The 13727-nt window shown below is 42.0% G+C and overlaps 1 protein-coding gene across 2 annotated transcripts in view; it reads right to left on the reverse strand.

Annotated features, from left to right (window-relative positions):
• The window catches only part of COG2 (component of oligomeric golgi complex 2), a 29968-nt gene extending 26550 nt beyond the window's left edge, over positions 1-3418 (reverse strand). The window contains exons 1-4 of one of the 2 annotated variants that reach the window (XM_074168478.1): positions 3291-3418; positions 2319-2480; positions 1460-1525; positions 456-536 (exon numbers count right to left, since the gene is read on the reverse strand). In XM_074168478.1, the coding sequence (XP_074024579.1) occupies positions 456-536; positions 1460-1525; positions 2319-2480; positions 3291-3362 (381 nt within the window). In that variant the 5' untranslated portion in view covers positions 3363-3418. The remainder of the gene's footprint in view (positions 1-455; positions 537-1459; positions 1526-2318; positions 2481-3290) is intronic. The other variant, XM_074168479.1, reaches the window with a different exon arrangement.
• Positions 3419-13727: the final 10309 nt, after the last annotated feature.

Consider the following 13727-nt stretch of genomic DNA (forward strand, 5'->3'; position numbering starts at 1 on the left):
GAAGTACTGCTCACTTTAGTCCACAAAACCCCACAAATGATGTTTGTCACAGATGTAGAACAGCTGTTCTTATCCTATTTTTGCCAAGTTAAGCACAAGGATAAATATAAGTTCCTCCCCCTCATACAGAAATTACACTGCTGTATTTCAATTACATTCATAATGAGCAAGTTTATATACTATTACAAGCAGAAAAATGAGTAACTGTAACTAAAAAAGCCAACTAAACCAAACATAGATGGTTTGGGCAGATACAGTAAAATAAAGATTCATGATCAACTAGACACTGTAAAAATGAAGTCTGTCAACCAAACTTCAATCATTATTTTTACAAGTGCAAAATCCTGCACAGTGTGCATCTAGACAGCCTGAAACACTTAAAATTTCATTTTCTCCAGGTTAATGACAAAACCAAAAGTTGTCCTAGTAAGAATCTAATAATTTGTCTTTTGTACCTTTTTTCTTCTAATATCTTCCTGTTTAGTCATTCGGTCATCTACTGCTTGAATTCCTTCACTGACACATGACTTAAGACTCTGTGAGAGAAAAAGTCAGTATGAAAACTTGGCTTCCCACTTAAGATTTAAAACACATTAACTCAAAAATCTAAACTTAAAACAGGTGACAGATTAATAAGAATATAGGACAAATAAAAGCTACAGTACATCAACTACCTTCTAAGTGAAAAAAACCAGAAATAAGACTAAATCACGAAAGTATAACCTGCTCCTAAAGTACTGCCACCACAAGGATCATTATTTCAACTAGAAGCAAGTACCTTACAGAGAACAAAGCACCTTTCACCCAGAAATAAACAATAAAACCAATATGATTTTACGTCTTGAAACTGAAGTTATAAATCAGATTTAAGTAGCATTTTTCACATAATAATATTTTTCTACACTGTGGACCTATTTTCTGTTTTAGGCATCAAGGCTAAGATATTTTAAAGGCACATTTATGCAGGAAACAACCCTTTGAACAGCTGCCGAGATGAACAAAAATTGCCCTTCACTAATAGCAAGTGATTGTGGAAGAGTCAGAATAAGATGAACCTTCAAAAGGGTGATCTTTTATGATTAAATCACAGGACTGAGCAAAAAAATCCTTAGCAGGACTGTGTTGCATCTGATTTATTTACTACCGTCTTTAAGTTACTCAAATATTAAAAGATTTCAATACTTTACCTTATACTTCCAAGAGTATACTCTTGTCTTGCAAGAGTCTATCCATTTACACAGTTAAGAAATCCTTTATCTCTTTGTTAAAAGGCACTATAGAAAATGTAAATTTATGTCTACTACAACTGCTTGAAAACACACCTCTCCTACTGCTTTAAGAAGTCAATTTTCAGAGAGATTTATTATAATAATTATTAACATAAATAAGACATTTTATATATCATATGAACGTGAGCTCAGTTTTACCAAGCTGTGTATAATGATTGTTTTGAGCATACCATAACTTCTTCTCTTAACTGTCCCAAGGGTACTGAAAGCTGATTAAGGGCCTTGTCCATGCCAACCTAAAGAAATTATCATAAAAACATTTATGACTTTTTTGATAAGTTCATACGTGAATCACTGACAAAGCCTATCATTTTACAGACATTAAAAGAGAACTGAGAAATGATATCTCCTTTTATAGTCTCCAGTTTTAAGTGCAATGCAAAAATATGTTAGCTCAAATACAGAGATAAAGATATCAGACTACTTGTCACACAAAGCCAAAAATGAAAGAAAACTTCGACCTATGGAAGTTTTTCTTCCAATTAAAATGTTAAATCTCACTCTTTGAACCTGTATAATTGGAACCTGGATGAACTGGAGTAAAAGAGCAGGATACACAGCAAACAAAACATTTTAATATGGAAATTATTAAAATTCTCAGCCAAGTGGGGTGGGTTTTCTTAAGATATATTGACTGTATAGCAAATTTAAAGATTCCTAAAAGAATCCCTCAGAATGGCTTTATTTGTATCTTTGCTATCAATTTTAATGATTTATTTCCTTCAATTTTACAACTACTAGCAGGTTTTTTTTAACTTTGCCTCGAGTCTAACTTACTAATGATTTGATTTTTTTCAAGACAGAAAGCATATATCTAAAACATTTATTATGGGCCAACAGCAATTCTGTACAGCAGCTGTATTCTACAATAATGGTCTTTCAGTTTCTCTCAGTGCAAGGGGTCACAGTTTAAGATGTCTTAAATTTAATAATATCAAAATACAAGCCACATACTTTTCATATGAAAAGTAAAAATCACACTAAGGCACGTTAGGTCTGAACTACATAGTACAACTTCATAAGACTTACTAGATTTGTTGAGAGATTAACAAAATCTGCATAGTCCTTATTTATGAGTTCTACCATGGCAGTTTTAAGGAGTTTGTAATAGAGCTCCAGATCCTCTCTGAGCTCTTCCAACTGCACACGTTTCCTGCAGTCTGATACAAAGTGATCAACATCAAAATCCGGCTAAAAATGAAACAGGAAAGAGAGAAACAGGTAAGTAAAAAAGTTCTAACCAGGAACACACACACCCCCCCCAAAATAAAGTATTCTATATGCCAATGAGCTGACCAAACTTAAGTATTTGGGGGGCAAAAAGGCTATGGTCTTGGCTTTAATCTCAACAGCACACCATGCTGTGGGTCAGAGTACTAAAACACTAGCTCTCCAAAATACAAGGTTGTATATTCCCTGCATACACTTAAAAAACCCAAACAACCAAACAAAAAACTCCAAACAAAAGTCGAAATACGTTATTAAGACTTACTTTAAGCTCCCTAAGCAATGAGGCCTGAATGCTGGTTAGCAGTCTATCTGCAACTTGGCTTCAAGGCAGGCATAGAGTGATCTGGGGGAGGCATGACCGGGGTCTGCCCCGGGCGGGGAGGAGCTGCAACGCCCGGCCCCGGCCCGGGATACAGACGCTCGGATCACCCGGTCCCAAACCTGCCGGCTCGCTCCCGGGGCATCCCCCGCTGCTCCGCCGCTCAGGCTCCGTTTCAGTCTCCCCAGACCGAGACATAACCCCTGCCTGGAAGCAGAGGTGCGAGCCGCCTGGCTTTGCAAACGGCCCGGATCCCCCTTTCGGTGACACACTCACCGCTCCTCCGTGGGCCTCAGCCCGGGGAAAGCGCCGCGGCGGAACTAAAAGATCCCGACCAAGGCTCCGGGCGCCTCTCACCTCCCCCAAGGAACCCGCCACCCCCTTCCTCAGGAGGCCCGCCAGGGCACCCCGGGCCCACAGCGCCCTTCCGCAGCCCGCCTGCCCTCACCCACCTTCATGAACTCGTCCTTGTCAAAGCAGAGGTTCTCGGGACCCCGCGGCAGGTTCATCTTCTTCCCCTCCATGACGGGCCCCGGTCCGGCCAGGCCCAAGGCGGCAGGACCCGCCGCTGCCACAGCAACGCCTCCTCCGCCAGCACGGCACCGGCGGGGCGGGGCTGGGCCTGCGGCAAGAGAGGCGCCGCCACCGCCCGCCGCCGCGGCAGCGCCCCCTGGAGGGCTCCGAGCGGCCCTGCAGGCCCCAACGGGCAGCAGGGAGAGGAAGGAGGGAAGGCGCGGCAGGGATCTCAAAATGGCGGGGCGGCAGCGGGAGCGTGTGGGGCTTTAAAGCTGGTCTACCCAGGCTCTTTGGAGGAAGTTCTTTGGTTGCTGCCACCCTGTGAAGTCAGGGGAGCTGTGCTGTGGAGGTGGCCGCCTGGTGCCCCATGGCAGGCCGCTGGCACATAAAATTGGCCTCTTCACATGAAGCTGTGGGGGCCAGCCATCAGGGCTGTGGCACAAGCCATGGAGACTCAGGGGTGCCGAGGTGGAAGGGGGCTCCAGGGGATGGTACAGTGCATCCTCCCACCGTTCCTGAGTGGGGTCACCCAGAGCAGGTGGACCAGCAGCCCAGGACCACGTCGCCTTGGGGTTTGGGTATCGCCAGCGATGGAGGCCCCTCAGTCTCTCTAGGCAAGCTGTGCCAGGGTCTGACCGCTCTTAACAGCAGAAGAAGCTTTTCCTTATGTTTACATTTACTGCAGTTTGTCCCCCTGTGGTCCTGAGTAACAGGAATCGAGTCAGAGCATGATTTGCCTCCTCCATCCTTCTGCTTTCCAGCAGAGTCTTCTGTTAGGGTCTTGCTTCCCTCAAAATCTTTTGTTCAAGGTCGCTTATGGCTTAGTGAAGACAAATTTAGCTCTAAAAAGCCTCCCTGCTGTCACTTGCGTTTCTGTTTGCCGCCTCAGGATGGAAGACAGCAAATGATCTCATTCCTCACACGTATGTTTTATGGGTTTAATTTTGTCTTAGCGAGCTCAAACGAGGAGCGAGCCCAGCGCCTTACCAAGCACTTGTTAGGGCGCATCCACTGTAGCTCTGCCAATTGAGCAGGGTGGAGAAGACTCCCCAGGCGCGATGGATGCGGGTTCATTGGCACTGGGGTAGTAACACCGGGCTGGAGACTCTCAGACCTCCCAGGCAGCCAGGGTTTCGGCAGGGCCAACGCTTACATCCCTGCCTAATTCTGGCAGCTTCTCCGCAGAGTCCGGCTTGCCTGTAACCAGCAGTGATTTGTGCCAGTGGTTCAGGCAGGCACACGAGTTCGTTAGGAATTCCTTGAGTTATTGGAAATATCAAGAGCCAAGCAGTTCAGTGGTGACCGTGGTGGGCACGTGCAGCCACTGGCTCGCATACTAATTGCCCCTGCTTGCTTTCACCCTGTCCCTTTGAAAAGCTTTTCAAGACTGACACATTTCACGGTGTCCAACCGTCTCAGACATCTCAAATGTTGGCAGGCATGGTTTATAGATGTCATGTGTTGTCAGCTAGAGAGCAGAAAAGATACACCCGCCACATAAATCCACACTGGCACTTTTTTGCGATAGCTATGACTATACGTATCAGATCAAAAAAGATTTTCTTATGTTGTAATATTTAAATGTCTACATTCTGGTGGAGGAACAAAGCCACATTGCTGCTCAACTATCTTTAATTTGATGAGCTGGATGCTTGAAAATAAAAATCTAACCAGTTTTTAATGTTAACTTCTTACCAAAGGAGTTACTCCTACTGCATTAGCTAAGACAAATCTCACTCTAAAAAGACCTACTGCTGCCATTTATGTTTTTGTTTATAAAGCTCTTATTAAAAAGTTCCTTGAGGAAATAAAAAGTGTGCTTCTACTTGAATTTGTTTATTGATGAGCTCTTTATTCATATTTATTGATGTCATTGTAAATTAAATATGAAGTTTGTAGAATTTAATGATTAGCCAATGGAAACTGCAATGTAACAATTTCAGTAAGTTACTAGTAAAACCAGAATTAGGACTCATGGGTTATTTCCACACTCTGTCCCTGAGCAGCCATCTTCACCTGGGACAGTGGTGCACAAAGTGAAACTTCTCCAAGACAGAGGAGACTAGCAAAGCACTGAGGGAATTAGCCATTCCAAAGAGTCATACAAAGCTCTCTTTACTCACATTATTTTTGTGCTAGAATTACTTAGTTCATTTCTACTACAAGCCCCTTCACCCTTTTCTTTGCCTGACTCTTGTCACTGTCATTCCAAGATTTCCAGGCTTAGAAAACAGAGTTTTAAACTCTTCTTCCCATCATCCTTTCCCAACCACGATGACATGACACTTAATAATTTCTTGTGAAAACTGTAATCACTATTTAATCTGAAGGTTTTGGATAACATATTATTAATGGCCCCATTAGATGAATAGAGAGGGGGCATCTAAAAGTCTGTCTCGGTATTACTATTATCTGAATAAGGATGATGTAGGTGCCAGAGAGTAGAAGAGCTACATTTATGGCTGTCATGTGCGTGCTGAATTTTAAAGATTCCAGCACCTGTTTTCATTCTCAAATAAAGAACATTTCAAGGGATGCGTAATGATATGACAAATGATGTTTAGGGTAATTGTATCATCATTTGCCTGAAGGCTGCCAATGACTAATCCACTGTCTTGGAAATACTTCCATTCCAGTATATATCAGTTAAATTGGGAAAGAAAGCAGCTAGGTTAACCTCCCACCACATTCTGAAGATTTCTCTCTGGTTTTATTATTTTAAAAAGCTGAAGGCATCGCGTACAATTTATGATAAAGAAGAAAAGTGTGACAGGGTGCAGCATGCAGGGACATAGATACTAGAATTAATTTTTGGTAGACACTCCAGGTACCAAGAAGCTTCAGGAAATGTAGATAGTATTAGACAAACTAACATGTCAGTGCTGATTAATTATTTTTAGTGTCTTGCCTTCCTAAAATGCTATCTCCATCAATGTATCACTTGGTTGTCTGGCAAAATTGTGGAAGAAAAGCTCTGTGTTAGCTTCTTTCAGTAGATGTTAAAAACAATGAACATCAATTAATAAATAGAAGTTCAAGGCAGAAAAGGATGTTTTCCTTATATTGACATCTTACTGACTGCCTTTATTTTGTTTCCTTTGGGGAATGGAGTTGCTTACATGAATAAAGTTAGAGAGTTTACATCCCTGGTTGCAGTCCTGAACATGAAAGTCAATGAGTGAATGCTGCTGATTTCTGTGATAACTGTCTGTCACCACAATACATGCCTAACTCCCTAACTCCAAAGGTATAAATAATCCTACTGGAGGCAGTGAGGCTGCAGGCAGGCTTCAAAAAGCCTTCGTCCTAAATGAACAAGGTAAAGAAGCTTTTTGCAAATTCCTGGAGTGGTGGATCTTGGAAGCCAACTATAAAATGCAGTAATGCCATTGTTTTGTGATTGTATTAAAATATAATTTATATGTATGTTATAAACAAACATACGTCTTGATATAAGGAAGAATTTTTTTTACAGTAGGAGCAATCATTCACTGGAGCAACCTCCTCAGGAACATGGTAGAGTCCTCACCGCTGGAGGTTTTCAAGATGCAATTGGAAAGGGTTCTAGCTAATCTCATCTACGCTCCCTTTCCCATGAAAGGTTGGACCGGATGATCTTTGGAGGTCCCCTCCAAGCTGGGCTGTTCTATGATTCTGTGATTCTGTTATACATGCTATAGGATCTATAGTGAATATATGTAAAATGTAGAACCTCAGTGTGAAAATAGACCAGCTTAAAACAGATTTTGAACTATATCATGTTAAAATATTGCAGAATTGTCCTCTTTACCTGATGTGTTAAGTACAGACTAATACTTTACATCAAAAATATATTGAGTACAGAGGGATGAGGAGGGAGGGAGACAGGAGGGGAGGCAGGGAAGGAGGAAGCTTCAGCTCTCTTACGCTTGAGCTGCCGTGCCCAAACAAATCATAGGGATAAGGGAGCTGCTTAACTTATGACATCCTACTTCAATACCCCAAATAATAACTAAAGAAAGGCTGTGGGTTTCCACCTTCTCCTTCACCATTGTGACATGCTCACAATGACAGTGAGGAGAGCTCGCAAAATGGAACTTAATTATTTTGAGTTCACCTGAACATTTCTTCTGGGTTGTTGACTTGTCAGCTGGCTACTTGGACTTCAGTGATATCCCAAGAAGCACAAAAGTAGCAAAACTGAAGCTGAGAAAATTGCCTGTGTCTGATTCACCAGTCTTTTACCCAAAATTCAGGGTCTATTAATTTATTTCCATCAGGAAGGGAAACAGACAGTAGAGCTATTTATTTATTTATCATTCATACTACAACAAAGTACAAAACTTACCTTCTTTAAGACAAGAGAATTGGAACAACAGTGCAATGTATTTGTTTGGAGATTCAAAAGTGCCTGTTAAGCTTTTCATCAGGATTACAGTATTTCTGAGGAGGGCCATGAAAATGGTCGGAGGCCTGGAACACCTCTCTGATGAAGAAAGGCTGAGAATTGGGGTTTTTCAGCCTGGGGAAGAGAAGGCTCCAGGCAGACCTTGTTGCAGCCTCTTAATAGGTAAAGGGGGCTTATAAGAAAGATGGAAAGAGAATCCTATAGTGACAGGACAAGGAGCAATGGTTTTAAACTGAAAGAGGGTTGATTTAGATTGGATATAAGGAAGAAAATTTTTACCATGAGGGTAATGAGACACTGGAACCGGTTGCCCAGAGAAGTTGTGGATGCCCCAGCATTGGAAGTGTTCAAGGTCGGGTTGGATGGGGCTCTGAGCAACCTGATCTAAAGGAAGATGTCCCCGCTCATGGAAGTGGGGTTGGACTAGATGGTCTTTAAAGGTCCCTTCTGACCCAAACCATTCTTTAGTTCTGTGGTTCTATGATGCTATGGCTATAGAAGATCACTGCTGTTGATTTTCTGTTGTTTTTCTTTCATTATGTATCATTTTTCGTCTTGACTCACTCTGTCAGGCACATACCTCTCTGGAAGACTACCTATTGAAACCCTTATGTGTATCTGGTTTATATTTCTTACTGGTTTCACATGTTTGTTTGTTTGTTTTGCATTGTGATCTGTATCCCTGTTTTGTTTGGAGATGACATGGTTTCAGCCACTGGGTTTCCTAAGGGAGCTCTATGGTTTCTTACAGTAATCACAAAGGGAAAAATAACAGTTGTATGTTGCAAGTTCAGTGAGGTTTAATCATATCCATTATAAGAACGTGTTGTGGAAGAGCCAGGAAACACATATTTTTTCACCTTTCTCCTTTTCTATTAGCTATCTGTAAGAGACAGAAAGAGTTTAGATGTCCCTTGACAACAGGGGTTACACATTTTTAGCATTTGCATTGGTAGCCACTGGATGTCAGTAATGGTTTACAGAAACATGGAAATCTGTGCACTTTTTCCAGGCGGTAAAACAATGACTTAAAGAGCACAAGGCTTGGAGAAGAAGCATTTCTATGTGAAATGGGAGCAAATTATATCAGTGTGCAGTAAGCATACATCTGGTTGAGATCGCCAAGTTGTGTTGAAATTGGTGACTTTTTAGGCAGCAAAGAGATCTTCTGCTATAAGACTCTGGGGAACAAAGCCTGCAAAGTTTTCTTGCATAGCTCTGTTAAGACACATGAACATAGCCAAGCTAGAAGAGAAACTCCATATAGGAAAAGGTGTGAGTTGTGGTGTATGTATAATGGATATTGCACATAGGTATATGCTCACACACACAAATTCCACCTAATAACACCACAAGAGAGGAAATAATGAAGAAGGCTCAGATGTGCTGTTATTGTATAAACTGGTTAAGGGGAAAAATACACATCTGAGGATTTTAATCAATGTACTTTAAGCTGGCAAAGCGTCTTCAGGACAACATCACCATACAAGTGCCACTACTGCTGTGCTTTTTGCACTGCAAGCCTCAAGAAGAAATCATACCAAGTGACTTAATGCTGCTGTGATTTTTGGATTAAATTAGCAACCACTAGCATACCTGCTACAGATGTAAGACTTACAGACTCTGTTCAAGAAATCCTAAAGAGAAATTTCTGTTTATGCAGCACATATGCCAGATATCAGACGTACTCCAGCTGCTTCAGATTTGCTGTGAGTGTACAGATCAGCTGTGCAGCCACCATGCAAGGGATGACTGTCTACTGCAGTCCAGGCAGGTGTTTTGGTCAGGTCCACTGGCCTCAGATGCATTCCCATTGCCTGGAATGCCACGAATTTCCTGACACACCCAGTCAATCTGCTCGTGCACCACCAGCCATCTGCCAGCAGCTGCCTGATTTCTGGAAATGCCAGAAAAATAGCCAGATTCTGCTTTTTCTTCTAGGACATAAACTGCAAGAAGGAAAAGAGGGCATGCCAGTCAAAAAATGAGGCTATAACCAAGCATACAGAGAGCAGAAGTAAAGGTACACTATAAATACAGTATAATCACTGCTGTCTGGGAAGTTGCTAAGGCAAGTTGCCCTTATACATGAACACATATTTGATCATTCTTTGTTCGTTTGCTATCTCTATTTTGAATACTATTATTTTTTGCTTTGTCTACTGTCAGTTCCTTCCATTTCCATTTTCATCTCTGTTTCTAAGTCATAATCGTGTTAATGTTTGTGTGCTCATTAAAGCCCAGGCACAACTGAAAGTGATAGTGGCAGTGGTATATGCAAGGTGTGAATTTTATGGTATGGGATACAAAAAAAACCCCAGGCAGACTATAATGAGGCTCAGTGTACTAGTCACCTTGGTATAACTCTTATGACTTCAGATGGATTATACCAATAAAACAAAAATGTACTTTCTTACTATGAACAAAAAGACATGCAGCATCAGTCAATGGCAGCCAAATGTAAGACATCTGCATTTTTAAGAGACTGATCATTCATAGACAGCATACCCATAGCTCTCTCTTATCAGTGCTTGGGCCAAGGACAGATGCTTACAAGATGTGCTATCAGCTCCTTTGGGGGACTGCGTCCTGGTCTAAGACCTTGGAGAGCTGAAACTTTAATCTTGGCTCTGACATTAAGTTCCTTTTTGATCAGAGGCAACATGCTTAACCTTTACTTGACTCCGTTCCTCCACATTTTAAAAAATGACTGCACAGCTGGAAACTTAGAGTGATATTATTTTTTTAAAAAAATCCTAAACTCTATTTAAGTTAAGCTTACCCAAAGGTTCAGAAAAAAATGCCTTTTATGAGAAAAGCTGTATTTGATTGAAATTAATTTTGCCCCTTCCTACCAGGACACTGTCAGGCTGAATCGTTTTCTTCTGAGAAGAATTCTTAATCCTCATGCAGATGGGAAGTAACAATAAACACCATCTGCTGCAAATTAGGTTACTCTCTTAGCAACGAATGAGATCAAGCTCCGTCTCAGCCTCCTATTTTCTGTGCTGAAGTACACACTGGCACTTCAGCCTGTAAGAGAGCAAGTGATCAGAAACAAAGTGGAAATGAGAAATCAAAATCTTTCTTACTCCCCTCCTGGCGAGATCCTTCCCATCCCTGCCAACCCCGCAGTTTTATTGCTGTACACCAAAGAGGCTGAGCTCTCCTCCTCACCCCATCTTTCTCCAGCTCCCAGCACCTCCCAGGGGAGTGGGAGCAGCATCACGAAACGCTGGCAATCTCTCACGGCTGCTAGGTGCTGGGAGCCAGCCCAAAAAGTAAATGGGATCAGCAGGGGAGGGCTACGTACCAGTTGAGAGGAGATTTAAAGCTGTCTGCTGCTGGCAGAGCTCATGGAGAAGAGGGCCAGCAAGGCACTCAGTTGCTACCTGGCCTCCCCCGACAGGACCCATCCCCTGCTCTGTGGCTGCACCGTGGGTGTCGTTTGCCTCCCCAGCCAGCCATCAGCCTTCTTCTGCCCAGCTTCACCCCGGGACTGCTCGATGATCACAGCATGCCAAGTTGTTGAGGACAGCAGGTGTCTGAGCAGACACTTGTCATTAACTTGGCATGGCATCTCTCCATGCAAAGCTCTCTCTCGTGCGCTGTGACAAGGTGATTTTAAAAGGTGATGGTCTGGTTTTTTCCATCAATTTATATGGTGTCTGATCAGCACTCTCTGTTGGTAATGTCCAAGAGGTCTCAACCAGCTTCAGGAAGTCCTTAATTCAGGTGCTGTGCAGATCACAGATTCATATGCATTCTCAGAATATAGAAATTCACAGCCTTCAGAAGTCATTTAAAGTTTCTTTCTGATGCAGCTATATAAGGAAATGTTATCTTTGCCCTGAAATCACCAAAAATACACTTGTAGATAAAGGACTTGAATTTGACACACTGCCAAGGAAAAAAGTCTCTCTTCTCTTTATTCAAATATTTGTGAAAAATTTGCACATCTTGACAGTTGCAAGAACTCCTCATGAAAATACTGTATGTGTCATTCCTTTCTCATATTTGTCATGCTACGGTTTCCAGTTAACGTGCTGGTAGGTGCGCATTGGCATGATTAGTCACTGGGAACCAACCTTTTTAATCTGCTCAGAAAATTTTACTGGCTGTGTATTGGAGTTGTTAAATTAACTCATGTGATGCTCCATAAGTTGTGAGACTCAGCTAATTGCAATGAGCCATATAGACTATTTAATGCTTCTAGGGTATGTTGCACTCTACTGAGTGTGTGCACATGTGCTAATGAGCTGATGCTCCTGAGAAGGGTAGGGTTTATGAGCCCATGGGCTAAACCATCCACATGTTCATGTGTTGTTTCTACAGGTCAAGCGCTGTACATCTATCTGATCTATTGATGCTCTGAAGAAATATGCCAGCTTTCCAGATATACAATAGCCTGGTCAGAGCTAGTGAGAAATAATGCCAGCTGCCCAGAAATCATAGGCAAATGTGAAAGATCCTCTCATTCTTCCCAGGCAAATTTTTTTGAGTGGAAAGAGACTATATCTGAGGCATATGGTAGCTTGAACTACTCATAAGACTGTGAGTCACTGTCATTGTCTAATGCTGTACAGTTAGAGCTGGGGAAAAAAAAAAAGAAGTTATGATTTGCAATCCTCATTCTGGCCTTAGGCCAGCTTTGTCAGATTCTCACTTAGGCTACCAATTAATTTACACATGGCAATAAATGATCAGACATGAGCCCATATTTTCTGTTGATTCGAGCATTTTCTGCTTGTCCTCTGCCATCTAAACTTAATGAATGGCTCTTGTCAGGACACTTGTGCAGCCAAGTGCCTTTGCTGAAAAAACTTCCCCCTGACCTAAGCTACAGTATAGAAAGATACTGTAATTGCAGGTGAAATCTTCAATCAACTAGTTTTATGTTGCTTTTAGTTTAGATAGTTTATAACACTTCAAAGGAACCACATATTCAAAAGCCATGTTTGAAGCTTCTTAAGAATCAGATCCCCACAAGATGGATCACATTCAGCATCTGAAAAGCAAGGCAGGCAAAATCATGAGTCATTTATTAAAAAAGTAGAACGGATCTGTCCTTTACCAGTGGTGTAATTATGTGCACTAGGTTAAGAAAGCTCTTTTTATTAAAAAGAATTTTTAGCATGCACCCTCCTGAGATATAGGCAAAGAAATTAGGAATAGAAATTACCTGTTTGGTCATTAAGTGCATCCCTTCACAGCAGGATAATTGCTGTGCAATAAAGAACACAAATAGCTCAAATAAACTTAAATTTCTTATGGAGAAGACTGAAGACAAGATACGACTTCTTTGTACAGATAGAAAGGAGTTGCTTTGATGAAGTGGTCAGAGTTTATTATAAAAAAAAAAAAAAAAAAAAAAATCACGGTGCCAAGAAGGCAATGCTCAGCCTGACTCAGTTTCTGAAAAGCGAAAATTGTGGTTTCATCTTTTCTGCCATCTTTGAATGTGTGGTTCCTGTGAGATATGGGAAAGGTGTGCTATGGACACTGATTAGAAACCGTAGTGGTATATCATTTGCCATGACGAACTTCTCCCATTCCTTCCTTGCTGCTCAGTGTTGTTGGCCATTCTCCACCTTCTGAACAAGTATGTGTTGTCCTATTCTGTAAATCTTGCCTGAGTGACGTTGGATATACGGTGTACTCTGCTGTGGTTCCCCACACCCACCTTAAAGGTAAAGGTGGAGAGTGCGGTGCTGGGCTGCACACATGTTACCGGTGGCCCTGTCTGCTAAACTAACAGAGCTGACTACCCCTGAGTCACCCCACTGTGGGGGAGCTGCCAGTGGGAGGGAGGCATGTATGTCAGCTGCTCGCAAGGCTCCCACATGTGCTGCTTGCTGGTAATTTTTATTGTAAGTCTCATAATACATCACTTGTTTCCTTGAGTTCCTATTTCACTTTTCTTCACCATAGCCAAGTGGCAGAATGGGCAGCAGCTGTTTTTCAGTAGCTGGATGAATTCTTAGGG

This window comes from Numenius arquata, chromosome 2 (assembly GCF_964106895.1).
Source record: "Numenius arquata chromosome 2, bNumArq3.hap1.1, whole genome shotgun sequence".
Classification (NCBI taxonomy): domain Eukaryota; kingdom Metazoa; phylum Chordata; class Aves; order Charadriiformes; family Scolopacidae; genus Numenius; species Numenius arquata.